General features: G+C 37.5%; 1 protein-coding gene across 7 annotated transcripts in view; it reads right to left on the bottom strand.

Moving 5' to 3' along the window:
- The window catches only part of TENM3 (teneurin transmembrane protein 3), a 1360315-nt gene that overhangs the window by 45811 nt on the left and 1287315 nt on the right, over window positions 1–27189 (bottom strand). For all 7 annotated transcript variants that reach the window (XM_061474586.1, XM_061474595.1, XM_061474622.1 and 4 more), the window contains 8 exons: window positions 18966–18992; window positions 17363–17380; window positions 16284–16430; window positions 9470–9686; window positions 8352–8471; window positions 7690–7951; window positions 916–1183; window positions 191–334 (listed from right to left, as the gene is read on the bottom strand). In XM_061474586.1, coding sequence (XP_061330570.1) covers window positions 191–334; window positions 916–1183; window positions 7690–7951; window positions 8352–8471; window positions 9470–9686; window positions 16284–16430; window positions 17363–17380; window positions 18966–18992 — 1203 coding nt within the window. The remainder of the gene's footprint in view (window positions 1–190; window positions 335–915; window positions 1184–7689; window positions 7952–8351; window positions 8472–9469; window positions 9687–16283; window positions 16431–17362; window positions 17381–18965; window positions 18993–27189) is intronic.

Raw genomic sequence — 27189 nt, forward strand, 5'->3', positions numbered from 1 at the left:
TTAATGTGTATGTATTTACAGGATAAAGAAACATAACATTCACTGTAAAGCTCAAAGTATTTACCATATGCAAAACATTCCATAATTTCCTGTTTTAAAATAACAAAGCAAACATTTGAAAAGTTGTAAGACATCAAAGGTACAAGGCATTTGAGTACTAAAGCTAGCAAGAAGAAAATTAACTCCTTACCATTCTGAACATCCAAAACATGATGCTTGTCCAACGTCCAGCCACCCATGTTCGAGGCATCCAGCTCATAACCCTGCAAAATGGCAGTCCGCTTTTCCCAGAGAGTTAGATCCAAGCAAGACTCATATTCATATCCTACAGACACTGAAATAACAGTAAATTTCCTCATTAAGTATAGGATCTCATTCAGAAGAGCTTAAAGAATGTAATTTCCTTAAACTACATACGTTCTTCTGTTCTCCCAGGCTGCCTGAAAACCCCTATGGCTTCCTTAGATGTAAGAAAATACTAAACAGATTCCAAAATCCTTTAAAAATCAATCTTGGGTTATTAAAATAATTTCAGCTATTGTAAGTGGATTGGGATGGGTACAGAGCAAAGTAGTTTTGTGAAAGTCATTTGTGAAGTACGCCACAATGTTACTCTGCTCTAAAGTACAAGAAGCGTGCAGACTAAATACCATACTGTATTATGAGGCTGACGATTACTTCATGAGGGAGAACTAGAAGTGAAAAATGACTGTGGTTTCTTTTTCCTTTTAAAGGAAATTATTTCTTATAATTCAAACTTTAGATTAGCATTTTTAATATATTTTAATATCTATTGTTATTTCTAATTTTATGTTGCTAAACATTTTTTACTTAATGGACACAAGTAATTTGAGATGTACTTCCCTATTTTCAGGACAATAGTAAAAATGCAAAAAACCTCCATAACACACATACCAACAGCTTCAGATAATCCATAGACTCTCTGGTTGTATGCATCGGTTTTATCCCATATGAAAGTGTAAGCCAGATTTGGGGATGCAGGGAACCACTTTTGGAAAAGTCTTCCCACCACTGCCACCATAAGATGAACCTTCATTAAATTAAACGGTATAACAGATTGGGTCATGGTAATCTTCAGAACAGATTTATATCCTGCAGCCCTGGAGCTTAAGTATGACAACTTCAAATCGGTTCCTGGTATTGCTGTTTCTTCATGAAGCACCTATGCATTGGTAAGAAAAAAAATACAGTATTTGAATGATTTTGAAATTAAACAGAGCAATGCAGCTATTGTGAAAGGAGGCCTGACACAATGTCACATGACAATCCATTACGAAGTATCATCTAAATCCAGGCTTTATTTATTAATGTAAAAAATACCCAATTGCTTTTTCCAAAAGAGGCAAAAAAAGGGTAATCTTTCATCTAAATGAAAATAGCCCCTTCTTATGCTGCCACCCATGTCCCAACTATGGATATGTACTAAAGGCCGCAGAGCCTCTAAGCACTGCAAAGCTTCAGATTTGGGTTGGGATGTCTTAATTGCTCCTTTAGGAGCAGGAAGGACTTTAAGGTGGTTTATTATTTGCATTACCTGTGGATTGTAAATACTTTGGACTAGAGCATTCTTCCATTTATTTTGAAGACAGATAAGTAGGATGCCTCAGGGAAAGCTTTTCCATATTTCCTGATCAATATTCACTACTCAGACATCAGCTCACCACTTTCTCATTTCAAAGAGGTGCAATGATTCAATTTGATTTTTAAAAGGTTCTTCCCCTCCTCTACCTTGTCTCTTCCTCCGAGCTGAGGAGCTTTTGTGGGTGATGGATGGACGTGAAAGGTTTCTGTGTAAAGTGGATGAAGACAGCCTATACTGTCCTATACCTCAGTCCAGATATAAACACTGACAGCCAGCACTTCAGGTGAACAGCTACCAAGTATCCCAGCTTAGTGAAATAGAAAAAAAAACCAAAAAAAAAACCCTATCCAGACACATCTATAAAAGTAATGTTTCTCTGATGGGAAAAGAGGGCAAAGGATGCTGAAGCACAAGCCCAGAGCCTTGGTGGTGTCAAAGGAGCACTCCTGGGGAAGTAAATTTGGAAAGCTTTATTTTACTTTCCTGTCTCCTAGTCCTAAACCCTGAAGACCAGATACTAATTAATATTAATGGAAAGCAGACTTCAGGGAGAGCACTGTCACAAATACTAGGCTTGAGATGTCAGTGGGATCAAAAGCTGGCTATAAACAAGCACTAAGCTCTCTATGGTAGAGAAATCCTTGGGCACTGCTTTTAAACAATTCCTGCCTGTGTTGAATAAGGTCAAATAATGTGGTTTATGCTCCTGAGGAGGGCAACAGGTGCTTCAACATCCTCTACATTAGCAATTTTGCTGGTTTATAAAGAACAATTTATATGGTATTAATTGTATCCATCTCCTTCCCAATAATAGTAACAAAAAATCAGAAATAGTATGCTGACTCATTATCTGGCATGAATGGTTATTTACATCTGATATATGTAGCCGTAAAACTTCTCCAGTGAGACTATAACAGAGCTGTAGGAAGAAAAGGAGGAATTGGAAGATATTGGAAGAATGAAATTCATATTTATAAACCCTTAATTCTTAATCTTCAAATGTTTCTTTTTTTCTCCACCAAGAACCATCACTGAGAAGAAATGACAAGCAGTACCATCACTTGCAAGGAGGTGAGAGTGGCATCGTTTCTGTTTGCAAATCTAGTCTGCTGTCTCTCAGCCTGATATATGCATAGCATCTAAGCCAGAGTACAAGCAAATCTTCTCTACACAAACAGCCTCCTCTTCTCTAGAGAGAGAGTGATTGTGAACATATTCCATTTCTAAGACTTTGAAAGAAAAATACAAACCACCCAGGAACAAGAGACAAATTCCTCCTCAAGACATCAGCAGGACTCTCATATACTGCACAATAAAACTAGTCTAACAGATGGAGGTCTCCGTAAGCAAGAGGAGAAAAAGAAATAATACACCTGTAATAGGACACAATTTAATAGACTTCACTGGTCTCCTGTTACGGCCATTGCTTCTTTTACATCTTCAACTGTGGAAGAGCAGTGTTAAACACTTAGGTGGTCTTCCAGTACTCTTGGCTGAGATAACAGACAATAAAGAGGACACCTTGAAGTTTCAATTTCCAAGAAATTCCACTGTGTATTTGGATTACTATCAAATTAGAAACTAGGACACTCATGCAGTTCTCAGCGAGGTTTAAAACAAAACCCAAACCCCAATTATTAGTTTCTGCAGAAGCCTCAAGTATCTGCTCGAGATCTGTCTTATAACTTCCTTTTTTCCATAAAATATCCCCCATATTAAATTATTTTCTTGAGAACTTTAGAAATGTAGAGGTAAGGTTGGGCATTTCAATCTCTCTCCCAGAATCAAGCATTACAAAGAGAACTGAACAGCTTAATGTTCATCCGAAAAGTTAAATCGTCAGGCACAGCAGCGAGCATCCTATGGGAGCCATGACAACACATCAATTGTAAAGCAATCAGAAAAGTCCCTGGAAAGAAAAGTCACACCAGGAACCACCCAGACATCCAAGCTGTCTGTACTTTAGCTTTCCCAGATAGAGTATCAAACTACCTTCAGAAAGGCTGATACCCTAGGGGTATCAGGGTACCCAAAGAGTTACAGCCCAGCCACCAAATTCTAATGGTTGACATTTTATTTATGGATGATCAAGCTTCTTGGGAGGACAGCCATGAAATATTTAACCCATGGGACTGAGATAAGGGTCACCTCAGTTTTCAGAAAGACAAGAGTTTATTGTCCGGACAGTTCAGCTGGTGTCTGAGTCACGTAAATTGTGCAGGGCTCTTCATCTCTCCTGGCCAGCAGGACTAAAGCTGTTCAGGCTCTGGAATGCCTTCCTGCTCCAAAATATAATATGATTCAAGTGACAAGCTCTGATGGTATTGAGAACCCTGATTAAGTAATTTAATTCACTTAGGGAGAAAAATGCCTGCTGTACTGCTGTGATTTCTCTTGGCAAAATGAGCAACTTCAATAGAGGATTTGAGAACAAATTTCACAAATGAGTGTAAACTTCAGTCCTAATGTCAGAAAAAAGTTCTTTGCAGAGAAGTAACAGCTGAGCTGTTGCATTAAAATATAACATCATTCTGGTTTGAGAGAGGTAAAGATGGCATTTTTAGATACAGCTATAGCTTGGCAACTACTGCTGTTACACAAAGGCTGAGACCAAGGAGTACTAAAATTACAGTTCTTCAAGTAGAAGATGAAACTGCTCATTTCAAGATGGAAAAATCTTTTCTTTTTAAAAAAAGAGTTCCCCTAGAATTGAGATTCTTAAATGAATTTGATTCTTAATGATTCTTAAATAACCTTGAGTTAACAATGTAAAGCAAGGAGAAATTAAAAGGGAAAATTATTTTTTTCCCTATGCTAAAAACATTGCTGAGATACCACAGAGAAAAGGAATAGGAAGAAGACAAGCACATATAGGAAGCTAAAAATGAGTTCATAAAATAAATCAAGAAGTGTATATAATGTTTCAAACAGAAAGCAAGACAAAAGAAAGTGTGCTGGAAAACAAAGGAAACATAAATTTGGCTCTAAAAGTAATCTCCATTTTTTTCTCAGTACAAACCTGAAGTTCTGGAGATTTTAGCTAAGTGAAACTACGATGCAGCATACATGTAATACTGGAACATCTAGGCATCCTATTACACTTCATGCTTAAATGATAATAGAGGTAATTTATTTGCAGAAAAGTTGGCCACCCTGAAGTTACAGTCAATTTACTAAGTCACTGAGGGCCATGTTTTATTCCGAATTCTTCTGATTAAATGATTCTTGCCTCCTGCTGTATAGTATTGCCAGTAGTGAGAGAGTCAGGGGATGAGAACCTCAAACACATAATAGGAAGGAAAACTTTTCAGTTTTCATTCTCCCACACACTTGAGGTGATGGAAACAAGCTGCTCAGGACCTGCAGAAAGTGTCTTGCAAGTGCACGTAACGGTGGATAACAGAAGTTCAGGAGAATGAAAGCCTCAAAAACTGCTCATTGTGACTCACGTGTGGGTTTCTGCCAGACCACACTGCAATATGTGGCAAACAGACATTTATTATATTAGGAAAAAACCAGCAACAATATTACCTAACACATATAACCAGCTCCAGCTTAACCTGATCTCCCTCATCTGCATGCAGTTTACTGTCTTGTTCCACACTGGTTAATCTCGGCTAGTTAGGTCTAGGCAGAGCATGCTAACCTGCAATTAAAAGTAGATAAAGTAATGCCTAAGTAGTCCAAATTTAGTTTATATGCTATTTATTATCATCCATCTTGAGTAATGATTGGTTGGATCTGTAGTCACCCTTTACCCACTACATTTGCTCTTTCCCCTTGCTTGCCTTCTTTTTTCATCTTCTTTTGTGCTGCTTCTTTGGTATAGACTTAATTCCCACTCTGATCAATTTGGGATTCATAAGCCACTAAGTATACTCTTTTGGAAACATTATCTTCAGGGGATGATGAGGCACTTCAAGGGATGATGGTTACAGCAGCACATCATTTTCTCCTGTAGTACGTGACAGTGAGTGCTGTCACACCACACAAACAGGGTGAGTAGGGCTGACTGAAGGAACATGGGAAACGTTTTTTTTCTCTGTGCCTTCATGCAGTCTCCTACATTTTAAACAAGCATTGTCCCTTCTTTATGAAAACATCTATAGCAGTTCCTCAGGAGCTGCTTGAATGGAGTCTAGCTCTGTCCATCTTTTATCAGGGTAGTGTTTTTTTTTGGGAGACACTGTTGTGCATTACGCGTTTCTGAGAGGAACATAACCCTAAAAGGGTACCCTAAAGGCACGGCTGTGCAGCTCCCACTTACTGAAGCAGGGGACTGTGTGTGTGATGAGCAAAAAATATAGAAGGAAATATTCCTTGATGATTTACTTTTTTACACAGTACTGGAACCAGATTTTTGCATACATAACGACAGTCCTATTTTTACCTCATCATAAATGACACTTCGACAGCAACTGCCTAGAATCCAGTGAGAACACCATCTTTCCTTCCAGCTGGTTTTCTATGGAAATCAAATTGACCCAGCAGTCCTGCCTGTCAGACCTCCCACCTCACCACTTCTGAACCTGGTAGCCATTTCAACCACATTAGAAATAACAGTAGAAATCCGTACAGATAATTCAGTTTCTTAAGGGTTTGTAAAAAAAAAAAGGGCTTAGGAAGAGAAGAAGTAGGCAAGTTGGTTCTCCCATGATTAAAAAAAAGACTGAATGCAGTCCACAGGGGAAAGACTAGATGTGGCAGATAGCTGGAATTATAGCAATGGGGGGGAATTAGTAGAAATCCAGACTTCATTAGTCCTGCTGCTCATGAAATGACTTGTTTAGGTAGACCTTACAAGTGTTTTTTTGAAAATATTTATTTTCTGACATTCTTCTATTACTAGTTTTTTCTTGATTTATACACCATCTCAGTCATTTTCCATCACTTCAAGAACTGAACCTATCATCTGTTGCAGAAACAAGTAAATCAGAGCTGTTTTTCAATGGACTGTTTTTTTTGCAAGTACTTTCTTTTAATTGACTTGCAACTATCAAAGGCACAGAAATGATAGCAAGGATAAAAGCAACAATTTTCTATCACAGTCTAGATTTGTCTGAGCATTCAGTTGTAATTTTTTTACATCTTTACTTTAAACCTGTTCCTACCATGAATTGCTTAATGATTTTGAGAGCTTTAAGAGCTCTGCAGGAAAACATTTGACTACACTCTCTACGTTCCCCTTGAAGAGGCAAGCACATTTCTTGGTGAATAGGAAAAAGAGTGCCCTATGTAATTATGACACTGTGAAGGTAGGGAAGAGTAAAAAAAAAGAGAAAGGAGAGAGAATGAATGGAGAGGGAAAGGCAGAATGAAAGAGGGAGGCAGAAAGAGTGCTGCTTCACTAAGAAAATCAGTAGCTTATAATTTTTTTAAATCAGAAATCAATGAGATAAATATTTCTTGTTGAAATGCAACTCTGCTTTATGAGCTGAGGAAGACAGCATTAGTGATTAGCTTTGAGATGGAGGAATTTAATACAGCTGTGTTGGAGTAAAAACATTCCAGCCACAGCTTTTTCCATTAAAAGCAACATTTTGATGTTAAGTCTTACTTTTGATATTACAAGCTCTGAAGAAGTCGATTAGCACACATGCTCATTGGTTTATAAGCCTGCCCTCAGTGTTATAGAAAGTTCTCTTGGTTTATAAAAATCTGAATGTCATGCTATTTATTAGGACTAAACAGATAAATAGAACTGTTTGGGTCTTTCAGACATAGTGGAAAAATACCCTTCATTTTAACTTTCTGAGGTGCACTTCTAAGAAGAAGGCAGTTAAAAAAAGGCGGATGTACTAAAGTGTGTCCATTTTGATGGGCCAGTGCCTGGTTGCTGAAGACATTCTTTAAATTAAATGATGGAAACATGCAAACAAAGACAAAACCAGATGCTGGTGTACACTAGGCTTTCTTACCTCATTTTTTTTAAAATCATCCCACAAAATAAATAAATTGAAAACAATCATGTTGCAAATTCTTAGCACTTACCATTATTCATTTTAAACAGTAGTTTTCACTCTTTTTGTTATGGTTGCTTAATACTAGCCTGTGACAAGATGCTATTTATTTGAAGCACACTTTACCTGTGTCTCTGGGATGACAGGACTATCTTCAGGAGAAATTCTAAAGAAGGTGGATAAAGGTGATGACACGATAACAGGGTTTGGCCTTACAAATCCACTCAGATCACAACTAGGAATGTCGTTCTCTTCCTTCTTCATAACCAAGGTATCCATGACATAAAAGACATTCCAGGGAATCCATACTGTGTGATACTGTGTCAGGAATGGTGATCGCTCGAACACCAGTGTCAGAGAGGCACCACCATTTGCTACCAAGTCAAACCTAGGGAAAAAAACCCAACAGGGCTAGCTAGTCAGCAAATTCCCAAAACCATCCACAGGCACGATTTTACAGATTGATTCTTCATTCCAATGCACTGCTCTGAAGGCAGAATGGCTCTACTGGGAACAATGGAAAAATCAATTAAATTATATTACGTAATACTGCATTAAAGGAATGGAGAGTTTGGGATGCTGCATTTAAATTAAGCAAGCCATTCTATTTCTAAAGTATATAATCAGCATGTTTTACATTTGAAGAATGTAAAAAGTACAACTTTAGCCAATCACTTTGTTCATTACTTTTGTTTCCATGATTTTATTATCATCTTATTTTTACAAGCAATTCTTCAGTAACGCTTTCACTGTCTTTATGACTTAGAAGTGCTTCAAAGGGAACTTACATTCCATCTTGGCGAGTTATTGTATATCCATAGTCTGGGTAGTGTAGAAATGAGACATTGACTCCAATAAGTGGTGTTCCATCAGCAGTTAATACTTGGCCCCTTATGACGGATGCAAGACTGTGAAAAAGATGCAGGATCAAATTACAAATTAGCTTTTATCGTTTTCTTTTGAATGAGTAAGAGCTAGCAAAGTGAACCCACCCCTCCCATGGTATCTATTACCATTAAAAGAACATTCCTGAGACTCTAACCCTTTTACGAGTCCACATAATTTGCGCTGTATAAACAAATGCCTCAAAATCTACAGATAATAACTGAGTCTCAATACTGTTGATTTTCGTTCGGTTCATTTTGTCTGTACTGAATTCCTAAAACCAGAAATTCACTGAAGAATTTTAAGAACTTATAAGCTCTAGATGTTCCCACTGTAAGTCATAACTCTGGCAGACTCTTAAAGAGCAACGTACTTTTCAATTAGTATCAAAGCAATCTGTAAAACTGCAGGGACTATGAAGTACAAAATTTAAAAGAGCAATAAGGAACACTGGTGCAACAACTTTCAATCAACTGCTGTGCCCAAACACATTAATGCTGTTAAATTACTGCAAACGCTGTAGTTCTAGTGTAAATCATCTTCCTTCACTCAGTGAGATCCCAGACACCTGCTTCCTGTTACTGGTTTATTTTCAGGTCATTACTGCTTCGTAGAGCACCAGTCAAATAGTTTATGCAATTATACTGTCATGCACTTAACAGTTCTATTACATTAATTCATAATTTATATTATTTAGTGAGCTCAGTTTAAAAAGTGCAGCTTTGCTTTTCCTTCTGAAGTGTTTTCATTGCTTTGATCTATTTCCAACTGTGCTAGCCCAAATCAACTGGTTAAATAAAGATTTATTTAATCATTAATGAAGTGCCCTGATAGAATACAGGTAGTAAGCACGGCAAATACCTTCTGTAACCTACTAGCTTTGGTAATTTGAATTTTGCAGGAAATGAGATAAAATAAGTCCATGCCACGAATTTTGCAATTGGAGTGGATCTTTTCCAAATGGAATCTCACATTCTTCAATTTCTTTTGTATTCATGAGTAAACGATAATTCGTACTCACCTTTTATTAAAAGGACTTTCCCCAGGTATGACATGAGTGCTGTCTGCTCCAATGAGAAAACTGATCCGGTCATAAAATGCTTTGGCGGCTTGCTGAGATGGAGACTGTTGGCTTTGGCTGATAATATCTTGGGGATCAGGTAGTCCACGACAATAAGGTTGGTTTTGGCAAGAACTCTGCAAACAGCAGTCAGGATCCATACAGTCAACCAGCCCATCTGTTGGCAGAAAGTCACAGAAATGAACAAACTCTTCCTCCTGCCCCTTTGCATGTCAATGAGCCAGCCAGCAGAGAGATTAAAAAACCTAATTAGTATGAAAGAATACTAATAATTAAGATTTTAATGAATTCACTTTCAATCAAGGAAAGAGAGTTTGTTTCCACTGAGTTCTTAAACTCAGTGGAAATCCATGTAAGCTGAAATATACTCAGCATCATGTATTTGACACTTTTCTGAAAACATGCTGAACAAACCAGAAAATGGAGGTGTTCAGGCTCTGCATACACTGTTAACTTATAAATATTAAAACTTGAGGTGGGTCTAAGTAGCTTTTATCTGAGGTTATTTTGCTTGCTAGAGAAAAGAAATAAGTAACTCCCATTCTGCTGTGATCCTGAAGTTTTTTAGCATATACATGCTGCAAGTAGTTTTAAATATTTCACAGCATTTATCAGGGTGGATTCCTTTGTACCTTGGCAGAAAGATTTTGTTGCTAATGGCAAAGGCAATTTCCACAACTATTTAGCATGAAAATGTATGAGAGAGCAAAATCTGTATTTAACATTTAGATTTTATTCTGAATAAACTGACGAGAAATGCTGGCCACTATAAACAAGATTTAAACACATGGGTGCTTTTATGCTTATGTACTGAAATATTCACATATAAGGAGCATTAGATCTGTCACATCACTGGAAATCTAATTTGGTGAAAGATTAAAATCAAGATCAAATTGGTAACTACTAATTTGTTGTAAGTAAAGTCATAAGGAAAATGAGCCTGGAAATGTCAGCTACAGAAAATTTCTAGATGAATGTAATATGGTATCACATAGCTGATAATTGTTTCCCCAAAAGAACAGCGAGACTGAAATAGCTCAAACATTTTATTATTCCATTTAGATTAGAGGGAGAGCTTGTTTGCTGCACTACACTGAAAAATATACCAATGCAGCACTCAAAGGAAGCCCAGAACTGCTTCTCTCACAAAAGAACCTAGCTTTAGAGTAAAACTTCTTTCCGAAGGGAAAAATATCATGCACTTCTGTTCAATTATATGTTGAAAGAGTGTGAGTAAACAGAGATCTTCTAAAGGTAGTCCTCTAAGTATTGCTATGCTGTGTGGATCAGTTAGAGGATTGGCAAAATAGTAAAGAACTGGGATTTCTATTGTGCATTGAAAATTCTTATTTAACTCAGCTGATATCACAGTCAGTTCAGGGAGAATAAAAGGGATGAAAAAGTCACCATTAAGTAGATAAAAGTTTAAACTTTTTTTAAGAGAAAGAAAAGAGCACTGATTTTTCCTGGAATGAGGATATGTCAGAGGGCTGTGTTGCCATCCAGACAGACCTCGACAGACTGGAGAAATGGGCTGACATGAACCTCATGGGGTTCAACAAAGAGAAGTGCAAAGTCCACCTGAGGAGAAATAACCCCATACACCAGTACATGCTGGAGAACAACTGGCTGCAAGGTAGCTTTATGCAGAAGACCCTGGGAGTCCCGGTGGACACCAAATTGAATATGAGGCAAGCAACATGCCCCTGCAGCAAAGAAAGTGCCAGTGACATCTTGGGCTGCATTAAGAGCAGCCTCAGTGCTGGGGAGGCCACATCTGCAGCGTGCTGTGTGCAGGCTGGGCTTTCCGGAGACACAGAGTCACAGACATACTGGAGAAAGCTCAATGAAGGGCCATGAGGTATTTAAGGGCTTGACACATCTCTCCTATGAGGAAAGGCTGAGAAAGCAAAAAGTGTTCAGCCTGGAGAAAAGAAGGCTTGGGGAGGGGAATCTTATCCATGTGTACAGATACCTAATGGGAAGGTGCAAAAAAGACTGCCTTTCAGTCAAAAAAGACTGTCCTTTGCTGTGCAGCAAAGGACAAGAGACAATGGGCACTGACTGAAACACAGGAAATTCTGTCTAAACATCTGGAAAACATTTTTTTTTACCGTGAAAGTGGTCTGACACCGTAACAGGTTGTTCAGGGAAATTTTGGAGTGTCTATCCTTAGAGATACTCAAAACCCAAAAGCCACATACTCTAGTTGACCCTATTCTAAGCAGGGGGTGGGACTAGATGATTCCAGAGGTCTTTCTAACCTCAAATAGTCTGACTCTTGTGATTTTCTAGTCTCATTCTTGTACAGTATGAAAGCCTTTCCTAGCTGAAATACTGATCTCCCTTGCTGGTCAGGCTCCAGAAGCCTGGATCAGTGACAAGACTGGGTGTACAGATGGTTAAAAGCACAGTTTGGTGGTTTTATATCTCTGTATGGTCTCCCAGGAAATACCTGGTGCAGTTGCCAAAGAAATGCTCAAATTTCTTCATTCATCTTTGTTAGTTTACAAAAAGCAAATGTACATCTGGAGTATAGTCTGCAGGTCATAAAACTGCATGAGATTGACACCTTCTGAACTAATCAGCTGGAAATGCATTTTTACAAGCCTCTCTGCTAACATCAATCAGAGAAAGAATCTCATTTTCACCAGCCAAGATACAGGGATATGCTGTTTGTTATTTTTCTGTGGAGTTTATCAGTAACTTGCCCAGGCGAGTGACGGATGGTTATGAATCTGGCTCCTTATAACTTGAGAAAACATTTTTCATTCTTTCTCTGTACTTATGTGGCTAGAGCTTCTAGTACCACTAAGTTGAGTACTCTATTGCACTGTGAGAAGCAGAGTAAAATTTCCCTTCCAAAACTGCTCTGCAAAATTATTGATGAATTTGTTCAGCCTGAAAAGTATGAGGCTTAGCTCAACACTAGCGTATCAGTTATATCACTCAAATGTGATAGTGAAATTATAAAGAAAATAGAAACTCCTACAGCCAACTGGACAGTCACTATGAGTTTCAGAAGGCTATTTATATTATGTAAGTGGTTATTCTACATGCAGAAGATGTAATGAGTACATTATTGTTTTCTTCCTCAAAAGCTAAATTCTAGCTGTAAAAATCTTGACTAATGTTATTTTTCCTGTTGTTGCAAAATGCACAGAATTGCAATGGAGCATGGCCTGTTGATCAGGTTGCTTGGAGAGACTAATAAAACCATCAAAACATTAAATGAGAGGAGTCAAGATAGAGATAAGATGTATCAGTGAGCATGTTTGCTTTTGAATGGAATTTAAAGGGTATATATAAAACTGCTGAAGGAAGAAAACTAGGGGGACAAAATAAGTCCTGAGCACAAGTTTTGCCCAGTGTCAAAGGGAGATTGTGACCAAGGACTTACATAAATCACACTGTTGCCAAATAAGTGATTATATATTTAGGTGACAGAAAATCTCCATGAAGTGAAATTCACTGCCTGCATAAGGAGAATACAGTTTCGGAGTTAGGTTCCTGGTCATCTCACCAGGATGGTTGTGGCACAGCAAGGCAAGAGGCTAGAAAGGACAGAAAACTGTATTAAGAAATCTCAGTTATCTTCACATAGCTCAATTTTACAGCAGGCTACAATGAACAGACTCAATTATAGACAGCAAAAATGACTGCCTCTAGGAGCAGCTGGTTGGAAAAGCCACAAAAGCAGAAAAAGCGCATGTTTTATTCCTAAGCAATGCACAAGGTCCTTGTTCAATGTTACTATTGCAGTATCTCTATAAGCATACCTACACTGTACTCAAATTCAACATTCCTGCTGTAGTGAAGAAGCCTAAAATATAGTGTTGGGCTCTAAATAAGCTGTCACTCTAGACAGAAACTGTGGAGTCACTGTGGATAAATACTATGGATATATCAACCCAGCACTCTCCACAAACCACAGAGGCAAACAAAAAGAATAATGGGAAATGCTGGAGCACAAACCAGAGAATATGACCATGCCACTGTATCTGTCCTAACTGAAGTACAAAGCTCCTGGAATTTCCTGAGCTTGGGTTATCTTTGTACTTAGTAACCCTTCTGGCATTCAAAATGTTCTGTGGCAGTCATTTCCTACTTTAATTAGCAGCCTGATAGTATATCAAAGAAAATATAAGTTCATAGTTGTCCTATTACATTCTTTTGCTAGGCATCTGTCGCTATGCATGTCATCCTTAAGGAGAAAGGAAATGATCCGCAAGACTCCCAGAAATCTGCATGAAAAGACAGATGAGTAATAATCATCCCATCATGTGTCAATGGTACCTAGAAGGGAAAATGATCAAGTATGCCTTGATGTCATTAGCATTTCCTATGGAGAATATTCCCATTGAGGTCCTTGGGATGCTCATGTTCACAGAATTTGAACATTCGGTCCCAGAAAGAGCTAAGGACCAAACGAAAAGCAGACATTGCTAATAATTAATAACATTACTATATGAAATATATTTTATCCAGTGTAGGATGAAACATAAACATTAACCACAGCATATTAATTAGCTAACAACTGAGATAGCTTTAATTACATAACCAGTGACCCTGGTTCGAAGTAAATCACACTACCTGCAGTCACGGTATAAAGGAAGCATAAGTGCTCAGATAACCTAATCTCCCACAATACACAAATACAGCAGAGGCATCCTTGTGCCATTACCTGCAGTTGTCTGGAATTTGAATGGCTTGCTCAGGAGATTAGTGGGCTGATTGCAGGTACTCTTGGAAAGGGAAGAAACACTGCTTCTCTTTCCAGGTGGGTTTCTGGCTTTCTTTTCCCAGTTTTGTTTGGTATGCTTCCAGTTTTTAATTTAATTTAATTGGTATAATTTAACCCTTTTCCTCAGCCACTAGTCAAAGACTGACATGAGTATGCTCTGTACTGAAGCATATGAATAAAACTAAGGTCTACTGAAAGAGAAATGCCAGTGACAAATGGCATTACATAGGTCAATGATGGTAAAGCAACCATTTGGCCAATCCCTTCATCATACATAGGTCCTTGATGTCTGTAAAGGAAATAGTGAAAAAATTTGAGAGAAATAAGTCATAAAATACCAGTATTAAACTTCTTTTTTTTTTTTTTCAGTATTGTTCTTTCTGCTTGAACTTTAAGTCATCCTGTTCGATCCTTCTGCTTCAATTCCTTGTTCCTTTTCCCCTTTTCCTCACAAACAGGTATTATTGTTTTCAGTCTGAAGGAGCATCTTCTTTTCCCTTGTTCTCGTTTTGTTCACTCCTGTTCACCTTGCTCCTCCTTACTCCCACTGTTCTGTTACCTGCTCTTGACTCTTCCTCTGATATTCCACATCCTTCTATTATCTTTAATGTTTACTGAATCTGTTTTAGTCTATCACTGGGCTTTCAACATTTTTCCCTTACACAATCTATTTTTTCCTCCATGTTGTTCATGCGTTAACCTAGTTTCTTCTCCTCTTTGCTTTGTCTCTTTTCATGCTTGCAGGTTTCTCTTTCTTCCTTATGTTTACAATCTCCCTGCCCACCTGAACTGAATTCCCCGAACAGCATATCACTACATGGAAATGCCGTGGCTAATTGTTCCACTTGCTCCCTTCCTACATGCAGAAACTTAGCTTCACACTAGCTCAGACTGCATATATCAGATTGCATCAGATTCTTTAGGCCCCTAAAAGTGCAAAGCTGATCCAAAATATACAGTATGCAAAAATCAAACAATGTGTAAGGCAATAAACAGCAGCAGTGTTTTAACTGTGTTATTTATTTTCCTCGAGAAGTAAATGCTGCTGTTATTTATAGTTTCTGATGTCTGAGATCCCAACTGCAGTTGGGGTGTGAGAACGTAAAGCCAACCAGCAATGACAAAGGCATACGCATCCCAAAGCTGAAAAACAAAGTCACAGATGACTTTATCATCATCTAGAAGCCCTACTGGAGTTTCTTATCTCTGCTCTGAATCTGAAGGTGCTAAACAAAAAGAGTTGATGTGAGAAGGGGGAGAAAGACAGACAATAAAAGCATTATGCTGATTTAATATTTGACTGCATTCACATTTAATCTTGTTTTTGTGGGGGTTTTTTTGTGTGATTCTGGAGTCATGCCAAAGTAAGCCCCTCTACCTTTCCCACCCTGCAACAGTGATAGCAGATTGATTTCTTGAGTCAACACTCCTGCCTGCATCTTGCTTCAGACTGTTACCTGTCACCCGAATGACAGACTGCAGAAAAGAAAGCCAAATAAAACCAAACCAAACCCCAAAACGTCTGGGAGCATCCTGTCAGTTATCGGAGCGTTCACAGGCTATAGAGGATAAGATCTCTGTAGACTGGGCAACCAATTGTTTCCAGCAATAGTGTCATAGGTCAAAACATAAACTCCCTGTTTGGCCTTTTCTCTTTCGATAATTTCCTTGTGAGGTCACTGAAAAGTTGAACTCCTTTCTTTTCTTCCCTTCTACTACAGTTCACTGAATTGAGACTATGATTTATTCCAGTATAAAAGAACACTGCAGGGAAACTAAGGTGACACCCATCATTTTGTAAGTACATATCTCACACCTGTCATAAGCAGCTCGAAAGGCTTTGCTGATACGCCATATAAAAGCACTGAATACTGCAGCATATTCTTACAGACAGAGGAGCTAGTAAAATGCATGTATGGTTCTCACGGCAGTATTTAATCGCCTGACTGCAAAATCTCCATTCCTCAACAGGTTATCCTCAGTGTTAGAGATTCAGTTGTTATATCTTACCTCCTTCATTGTCCTTACTGTCAGTGCAGAGAGTTTCCATGGCCACGTCACAGCCCGCTCCCCTCCATCCTGGCTGGCAGACACAGTGCCAGCCGTTTTGGTCCAGCGTGCACCTCCCATTGCTGTTGCACAAGCCAGGGCAGCCCTCTGTTGAAACAGAGAAAGAAGAAAAATCACAAGTGATTTAAAGATTGCAATTCTATAAAAAGAAATAAAAATACAAACAAGGGACACTTACTGGGAACAGGCCTTAAGAACAGCACAAATACTGTAATTGCACATGGAGTGGAACAGCAACATTACCTGGGGAATGTAATTCTTAACAAAGTGGCATCTTTGATTGGCCTGACACTTGAGACACCACTTACCTGTACAGGCAGGAAATAAATGCACCAATCCTCTAAATACCTGCAGGCCAGACAAAATTAAGTTTGGTTTTTAATTTTTTTAAATTTTCTTTTGTTTGGCAAAGTAACAAGAGATGAGTGCATAGTGCAAAAATAGCTCTGTAAAACAAGACATTTTTCTGTGCTCATAGAATAGATCATTATTTGCTCTATGCAGTATTGGTTACTTAGTGGCACAAATGTTTAAGCTCCCTGTTACTATGAACAAATCCCTCCAAATTCTTAAGTAGGAAAATGGGTATGATTTTAGTCACGTAATAAAAGAAAACATTAACTTTATCTGGTCTCAGAGTTGCCGTATATTCATGTGAAATTACAGTGCGCTAAATAATTGCACAAAGTATAGGCCAGTTTTAATGACTATACTTTATGCCAAAAATACATTCCTTTCCACAGAATAAGCAAAGCCCAGGAAATAGTGAAGCAGCTTAGCATCTATTCTAACAAACACTAGGATTCAGGCTGCATACGGATGGGACAGGACCAACAGGATTTCCAACTAAATGTAATAGCTGTGCGTATTTGATTACTTAGGACGGACAAAATGAAATACCATAAGGACCACAATAAAACATTGATAGACTGAACAAAAACACGGTAGTGACGTGCTTCAAGACAGATAGCAGAAAGTGATTTTTTGTGACAATCTCCCTAAGGCTTTTGTGCTGTTACCTTTATATCCTATCTTGTCTGCTTTTATGGCCAAGGAGGGAAAATTTGGGAAACAATTAACATAATTTAATATATCCAAAATCGATAATTGTTTTCAGTCTAACATTGCATTAAAAAAACAGTATCTGTCACTTCTTAGTGATGAAATCTGGCATGCAGCCAACATGATCTGTATGAGGATGACAACACTATAAATATGTAGATTTTGGTGTTCCTTTTCTATGACTATAAGACACTGACAGAAGCAAGTACAGATATGGCACTAAGTATCTTACAAGAAGGTGGCTACAAATCAGGTAATTTTGGACACAACAATTTTCTGTAAACATTTATCCAAAAAGCCCAAGTAACTGGCTAACCATTTCACTTTATAGAACTACTGTTTTTGTGAACTAATCTACTGACCCATTTTAGTTAAGCTCAGCTGAGTTTAGAACAGTCTTTCAGAGGTAATAGTCTATTTTTTAATTTTAAAAACTTTTGAATTTACTGACTTCTTTCAACCATGTAGCTCCAATTTACAAACATCTGCAGAAAAGAAGTTATAAAGGGTGCTTAACTCTTGTCAAATTACTTAGAAGGCAGAGATCAGAAAAACCTTTTATGAGGAAGGATGATGATGCTACAGTTACGGATATTGAGCCATTATGTCAGGCTGAGATCAGTCTTGCTACTCTTTCAGACTCTGGCTGCTGATAGTATTTGTTGAGGAACCGAGAGCAGTTTTTTTCTTACTCCTTTATCTGTTAAATTTATGGAAGTCTCACATATTTAATTGCAATACTGACAAGAGCGTTTTAGGAGTCAGCTGGGTACACTCAAGACTTATTGTGTAAAAGCCTGGATATTGCCATGAATATTGTCATACTCTAATGAAAAAAAACCAAAACCACAAATAAGGAATAAAGATACTCAGGGAAAGAGGGGTAGGAATATTTCAAACATTCTTCTAAATCGATTTTTTTCACCATAACTGAAGATACAAGAATCTTTGCTGTTTCATGTTAAGCTTTCACATCCTTGAACTTTTTAATTGAAAATGTTGCATAGAGTAAACAAGCTTTTTTCTAACTTCATACAAAACACAAGTCATAATTTCCTATAGATTTTCTATATTCAGATAAAGAAAAGCTTAAAAGCCTGGAGTATTCTATTGATCTGTCTATATATAAACACACACATATCTATAATTAATCTGTTCTTTAGAACTAATGACACTTGCTCTGTGACAAAAATATTGCTTTGCTTTGTTTCCTAAATGTTTACAGCTTTGCAGGTAGAGGTCCAATGACAAAACTAACAAAGATAAAGCACCAAACAGCAAATGAATACTATCTTCAGTTGTTGGTTCAAACAAAATCAAGTACACATACACAGTTTGTATATAAATGTATAATCACTGATAAATTATTATTACATAACATAAGCAAGATTTCATTTTAATTTGAGATGAGCTGAAAGTCGTATGAGTTCAATCTATAATTCATGGAATGTATGTGAAAGAAGACTCTTTTGCCCAGACTAGTATGTTTGTAACTATATATTCATATAGAAAAAGTACATGTAGGTATAGGCATGTCATCAAAGAGCAAATATACAGTACCTTTCACTATCTTATCCAAATAGTGAGCTTGAGAATTAAAAAGAAAAAAAAAAAACAGACAGACATTTCAGAAGTGTCACATAAAACAAGAATTGTTCAGAATTCACATGCAAATCAAGCAGGTGCACCTGAGAGAGAGGTCTTACATTACAAAATGAGAATGTATTTCAAAGCCTTTAAAAATGCAAGAAATTGACTTTTCAGCAAACATCATCATGATTCAATGAAACTACTTCAGAAAGGAGGCCTGCAGAAAAAAAAGAGATGCTGCCTTTCTGAGACTATGTTTTTCTTCTGGCTTCTCTTAACATGCTTTGATTTGTACATACAACAAAAATATAATCAAAGCTAGTTAAAAAATCCAATTTTCAACCCAACGTAAGAGTAATTACTTAGCTTATGCGCTTTAACACACTGACCATACTGGAAGATCTTTTATTTCAGGTCATGGATGACTCTGACAGCATAACTAGCACACTATCTTAATTCCGACTGGATTAGAAGGAAGCTTTCTTCTGCTTCAGTTCAGCCACAGTTACTCTTCCGAGCACACACACCAAGTATGCAAATAAGTTAGAATAAATATATGGGATGGAAGAGGGCACAGTGGGGTTAGTAGCGTGGTGATCCATTTCATTTGGAAAAATGGGTTAAAATTAAACATAGGCTTTAGACATATAAAAATAAATATCATAGTGTAAAAGAATAGCAAGACTTTCTTTTTTTTTCAAGTTATGACACTTAAAATTTCACAAAAAACGTTTGAGCAGGCAGGCAGATAGATGAATGACAGACAGAGCACAAGACATTTAAAGCAGCAGGCCCTACTTTTAATACACAAAACACAGCAGTGATTGGTTACACTTTCTTATGATCAGGAAACAACTGCAGTTGCTTTAAAGGGGTTAATATAACAAAACTATGTAATACAGGTCCATTGCAGGCTACAAAATGCAGCCACATGCACATAACATGGCAGGGGTATTACAGACCATTGCAGTGGGGACACACTGAGCTGAGTCAACAATGTTGGATTCCCATCGGGTTTTGCTGTGGACAGGGTGTTCAACAGAGCCCTCATGGGCTCTCTTCTTTTCAAAATCTGAACTTTTCTAAATCCCTGGTGGATGATGGCCCCTGCCTGGGAAGTACTCTGTCACTTGCTATTGTTCCTCAGCTTTGTGTCTTGGGTGAATAGAAAAGGCATTTCCAACCATGGCCTCTCCTCCAGTTTGGATGAATGGGAAAAACTCTTCCCAAGTTCAAGGAGGGAGGTGATGAGATACATAGTCACAAAAGCCACAGTAACTGCTATGACCAAGAGGTAGAAACTCAAGTGTCAGGTGTCCACAGTTGTTGGTTTGGGTTTCTTTTTTCCCCTTTTAAAATATTTTTTCTATAGAGGTAAGGTTAAAGGGAGACAGAGAAAGAAGATGAAAACATCAATTACAGAACATTTAGAACAGCAGCAACAAACTAAAAAGCTTTTCACATTAACCACAAACAAAAAGAAAAGTGATACAGCTGCATTTCAGGGTGGATCAAATTCTTCCTCTTACTCATCCAATATAACTGCCCTTGCTCCTACACAGCTGCTCTTAGAACACTGTGTAGTATGTGTGGAGGAAAAAACAAGCTTTATTTCATAAAATGGAAGCAATTAGGTAAGGCAACTGAAAATAATCCCTGCAATCCGAGGTCCCCACATGCTATTTCCTTTCAGAAATCCAATCTGTATTTAAAAAACAAGGATTAAGAAAATGCTTTTGAAGATTTCTTGTACCCAGTAGTCTTATAAGAAGTCACTTCCAGACCATAAAATTATAATTTTCAGAAAACAAGCTCTACCTTCCAGTATCCTTTTACTTATGGTCAGCTGACAGCAAGGACAATGTTAGAAACTATTTTGGTTAACATGCAGCATTTTAGAAGAATCGAAAACCAGAAAACGAGTGACCAAAAACAGTTTAACTTTGAAGTTAAAGCAGTGAAGTTTAACTAGCCATGCTGTCTTCCTTATCCATGGCACTGCAAACAGGAATTAACACAGCTTTGTGCAGAAGCACATAATACCAGCCTTTTTACTTCTGTACAGAGAATTCTGGGTGAGATTTGGAGCACTTCAGTAGGATGGAGCATCTCAGCATGGTGCTCCCTTGCAAGATATTTATGCATCTGGCACATGTGTGCTATGTTAACTCCTTGAAAAATCAAATGAAGAGATCAGACAATATACCTACAAGGGTTTTCTTGCAGGTGATGACTGTGACATTTAAAATCTTGGTATTATGTCCAGGAGTAGAGGGATTTTGTATAGCTCCAAAACGCAGAATAACAAAAATGAAGATATAAAATTTGTGCATCTTCTAGGATAGTCAAAATCCAAGAAGATGTAAATGGCATTCAAAATTAATACAACATAAAATATAAATCAGTATGCGTGGATATTTATATAACCATGTGGCAGACAAATGTATTTTACAAAGAACTGATAACTTCAGGTGAATTCACATTTAACACAGCATATTTCATAACTCGTCAGAACCCTGACTTTAATGTCTCCCATTAGTTTCCTTTCAGAGATGTAAGTCAGTGTCCTCCTTAGATTATTCATATGCTCCAGGTATGATGGAATAGCCACAGAATAAAAGTACATATTAAATCCATCTATCCCAATCAGCTCCTGTTTAAGTTAGCATGAGTCACATACCCATTGATTTGATATTCCTTAATTGGTACATATAACACTGCTTTATTCTGATTATTTTGTCATAAAGGATTATAAGGGTGACATGCTTCTAAATACTGTATAGCAGATTTATACTATTATTTACATTATTATCCTCCACCAGACATCTTCACCCACCACAACCTTTGTAACCTGTACACTAGACTATAACACGCCACATACTTTTTGTAGTGTTTACAGTCCCATTTTAGCATCAGCTAAACAGCCTCCAAGAGTCATGAGTTACTTTGCTGCAAGAGCAGAATTTGACCTAATAGCCCACCAGACATGAAGCAAAACTACAAAAGAATGTGACCAAAGCCATGTTGATCGAGGTCTGCCTAAATTAAAAACTACTTTTATGGTTTTTTGCTTCCTACACCTTGGAAGTGTGAACTGAACCCTTGCCTTCTCTCCAGTAATACTATTAGCTGCCTCTCTTCCTCTAGAGGAGCTACAGCCTCTCCCTCTAAAAGAAAACAGAAAGGAGAGGTTAGAAAGAGAGAAATGAGATGAAGGTGAAGGAAAAAAAAAAGATGATGAAGAAATAATTTCAGCATGAAGAAACACTGGAGAACGCTGTTCTGCTCCTCTCCAAGCAAGCTCTGCTTTGCTTACTTTCCTCACCTTCCACAATGCAGTACAGCAATCCCCAGTCACTGGCCAACAAGCGCATATACATCTCTGCCGCTAATACAAACTTTATGCTCCCAGATGCAAATCTTTTACAGGAAGATCTGAGCAACACATGTTCTATCAGCCATGTTTCCACTTCCACATCACCTTGCATAAATCTATAATCCTTCTCTCTAAATCAAAATTATTTAGTATCTTCACACTACTGGTGTGAACAAAAAGTATATTCTTATCTCATTTTACGAGTGAGTAACTAAGGCACAGAAATATCAAAGTGAGAATCCATCTACTTGGCTGAAAACACAATATGGTTTTCCAGAATACTTAGAATTATATGGCATTTCATACACAAACCAGCATTTTGGCAATTCACACACAAGCACGTCAGGTCCCCAGAAAATGAAGAACAGTCAGAGAACACTCCCTTAAATTTTGCCTTTGTGCACAGCTAACAGAAAATACATGGTAAAAGCAAAGGTGGAATCCAGTTCTTCAAAATCATTCTTAATCAGGAGATCATACCATGAATGAGTCTCTGGCATAAATGGAGTTTTTGCATGCAAAAGCCTTCACAGCCATGCAACAAACATTCTTAAGTCAGGTCCATCAGGTGCAAAGGGAAGAGTAGTTAAAGCTATCACTATATTTTTTTATCACAATGATATGTATATGCTATAATTAATATATCTTCTGTTGTATGATATAATGATAGTAACACCCAAAAGAGTTCTCTTGTGGCTTCCTAACATTATGTTCTTGATTTTGCAACTTCAGTTTTTTTAACATGCTTTTTTTGGCATTTGGAAGTTCTTGAGTTCTATGCACATAAACTGGAAAAAAAGGAAGGGAGAAATAAAAGAGATTCCATTCTGTGGCATTACATTTTTTTTGCTGGTGAGCAACAGGGAAGCTTAGCTGAACCACCTATGCTTCTGCTGTTTGTGCTAACAAAGTTATGAACACTACTTCTTACTGCCTTCACAGCCAAGAAGTAGCAGGGGATGAGGGGCACACTTTATCAGTGGTCTCACAGACACCTGCCCACAAAAAAGAGACTTTTGAGAGTTTCACTGCAAGTAGTGGGGGAAATGGAGCTTGTGTAAACAGGGTTTTGTGCTTGTTTTAGGTAATCTGGCACAAAACTCAGAGTTGACAGCTCTGATCTGACCTGTCTAATCTATTCAACAGTCAGTTCATGGTGATTTACTTCTTCTGACCTGGCTACCACACCACCCTTAAATTCCTTGCATTTCCACCCAGCCACAGTTTAACGATCCTGACAATCAAAATATCTTTTGAATGTAAAAAAATATGTAACAAAGTATCCCTTCTGATACCTAATCCCAATATTTCCTATTCTACCCACAGCAGACTTAGGAAATAGTGTATTGATTCCCTTAAGCAACTGGTATTACTCTCAAAGAGTGACCAAACAAAGCCATGCATCCATATGCAATTTCTGAGGAGCTCCATACCTCTGCGAGAAAACTTAGAGGAGTCCAGAATTCATAAAATTTTAAAGCCACTGTTCTAACCTGTCTTCAAAGCATGTCTTCCACTCATGTCAAATTCATCATCCACTACAGCCTTTTCTGAGTCCGGGCGAGCTGCTTCCTAACATGAATTTGTGCAGTCGATTATTCTTGAACACAGAAACCATTTGTTGAATCACACCTTATTTTTCTGTATAGTCTGTGCCATTTGTTAGAGTGATTTTAAATTCTTGTCCTGTCCTCCAAAGTGCTTGGGGGCAGCGAGCTTTGGTATAATTTACAAATTTAATTCTCTCTTTTCATCACTGAACAGTACTGAAAGCACATGTTCTTCCACTGTGAGCAGCTCATGGTCGTCATCCTTTCTCTGAGTTTATGAGAACCTTGTCTTAGACATACCATATGTTCAGAGCACTGCTGCCAATAGAGGAGGATTACAAACACTCTTCCCTTTTGATACTTCTTTACTCCTAAATTCCCATCTTGCCCTTCTTGTAAAGGAGAACATATGGATGGAATAATAGTTTCAGGCAATTTTCTTTGTTTTCCTCCTACACAGGCTAAAACACAATCCTCACCTTGAAATCATACTTTATCACTTCTGCACTTTTCTCCAGTGTCCATGTAGACCTGCAGCAGAAATATTTCCTGCATATGTTTCTGAGGAGAAACCTGAATTCCCTGCAATCTATCCTTTGCCAAAACTGCAATCGTTCTTTGCAGCAACCATTTGTGGGCTTTTATGTACAAAGGCACATCAGTCTACTACCCTTTAGAATTTTTTGTTCTGGAGTCCATGCCAATTTTACTATAAAGTAAGATTTCATTACTATTAGAAAGCCATGCGTATCATAGAATAAAAGGTTCAGTTGCCTTCAAAGGTATAGTAGACATAGGAAGTTTGGAACTACTGATAAATTGATGAGCACTGTTGTTTTCTATTTAACATCTATTTAGCTGGAAACTGATTTAGAAGAAAGGGTATATGACATCAAGAATTTAAAACTGCCCCAGGTGTACAGGCTGGAAAAATTTAACCTATTTGAGACCTCTGACAAACTTGCAAAGACCTGCCTTACATGCAGGTAAAGCCTGTCGCTTATATTAAGTACTGCACGAGAGATAAATTTGGCTTGAAAATGTATTAGGGGATGGAATGGGAGAGGAAGCATTTCATTTCCATCTTTCTTCCTGGCTGGAAGTACTTTCAGAATGTGTCTGACCAGCATGCAGCTATACAACAAACAAAAGCAAGTATTTTCTGGCCACTTCAGCTCAAGTAAGCTTTGCAACATGCTTTCAATTCTTCACATCTCAGAGGATCCTTTTTCTGAAAATGTGCCTAACTTGAACTTCACATGTGGTCCTCATTTAAATGCAAATCAAGCAATTAGCAATTTAAAGTATGCTAACAGATAACTTGTAGTTGAGATACTTGGTCTTGAAATGTGTTAAGGCCTGAGCAAGAATTCACTTTTCTCACAGCTTCAGATACGCATGCACTGTCTTAAATTTACCTGGTAATTCAATATTTTTACGGTTGCCAAATGTACAAATATTTTGCCTATTCAAGGCTTGGCATGGCAAATTAATGGCATGCCCTTCAGGCACAGAAAAGATCAAAACCACATTTGTTCTATATTTTATGAAATCTTCTTGAACTGTGGTTATCAATCCTCTGGGTGAAAAGAAAGTAATCTTCACTTTTGCATGGAGTATTTGTATTGAGGGTACAGACATGAATATTGTGGTGAAACCCCAGCTCCAATGTAGTCAGGTGTTTTGACATCAGAATTTCATCACAATATTGTGGTGAACTAACTGACATTTGAAAGAATTACTTTTGAAACTTTGGTTGATTTTATCTGGGAATAAACTGAATGTCAAAGGTCATACCTTCATTCAGATACAAGCTTACTTTCAAGATGAAATTTTTCCATTAACCCAAAACTAGGGAATAACATGAATTTAGGAATTTTGATAATCACATACAGCAGTAATTATCCTAATTTGAAGACAAAAATTTCCTTCTGATCAAAATTCTGGAATTCTCAGAAGAATCTTAAAATTTATAAAGAATTCTTGTCATGAATACATTAATTAAACACCTGACACGTTAAAACTCTATGAAATGTGAATATTCCCAGCAATTTAAATTTCAGAGAAAAGTAAACCATCCTTGGCAACTTAACATCAACATTAAAATGATGTTGGTCATCTTAATACCAGTTATCCATGTTGCTCTCCCTCTCACCTGCAAACATGGAGATCTATCACGCCCTCAAATTGGTCCATGGCTGACTTTATCAAGCCCAAACTTCAGAAATACGTTAAAATATATCAAGTTTTTTATAAGCATTTCCTTTAATTAATAGGAGAAACACATTTGTTTTGACTTGCTCTCTGATCTTTTAAAGAGATTAAGTGCCATTTCCCTGTAGTCATATTTGAAATCTGTAATATAAGGAGCCCTAAGCTAAACACATGCTGAAAAGAGCAGGTGCAGACCATATAACTTAGTGGAAAACATTACTTCTTATCATTCCTCAACATTAGCAGTACTTCTGAGCTTATCCTGCTTATGGTCACACAGAAAACCAGCACACAAACGCCTGCATATTTGTCCCTAGTCAGAAAACCATTTTAATCAGTCACAGGATAGAGTTTGTACTAACAGAAACACACTTAGGGGAGTATGCTTTAGATGTTATTTATTTTTTTCATAATTCTGAATATGTAAACTAGATGACTTTCCTGTTTTTCTAGCTAAAATAGCTGAAACTAGAAAATTCTTGCTGAAGAAAATGTATTTTTGTGTGGTTTGAATGTCATGTCAGTGTCTTTTCATGCAAAGGTTAAAATAAATACTTTGCTGTCCTTTTTTATTTTTTTCCTCTAGGGGAAATTCTTAGAAGATAAACCAATTAGATGCCAGTTCTCACCAGAATATTAACATATTACAAGCTGTACTCTTCTACAGTGGACTGCCACTGGATCTGAATTCCAGTTTTGTGTACCAGGTAAAGCATTCGAAAGCAGCATGAAAAGAACCACAATGCTAACTTCAGTCCTCCTGAGGGATTAATATGAATGCTTAATGACATTAATGCACATTTAGATCACTTATGTTTAATGACATGCTTTCTGTGAATGCATATATAAATATTAATTTTGGACTGAAAGATAATCGTTCAACATGATAACAATTAAACAGCTGTAACCTGTCTCATGTGTTAAGTAATGGAGCTGCAGGCAAGCTCCATAAACAGATGGTCTTACCCACCCATGCTTAATGTTAAGGACTTTTAAAAAAAGAGGTGTTGACAAATCTGAACAAGAAGGCATAGTTTTAATGCAAATTGGCCAA

The sequence above is a fragment of the Pezoporus flaviventris genome, unplaced genomic scaffold, assembly GCF_033815535.1.
Source record: "Pezoporus flaviventris isolate CSIRO_AGI_PZ_B2104156 unplaced genomic scaffold, CSIRO_AGI_Pfla_v1 ptg000002l, whole genome shotgun sequence".
Taxonomy (NCBI): Eukaryota; Metazoa; Chordata; class Aves; order Psittaciformes; family Psittacidae; genus Pezoporus; species Pezoporus flaviventris.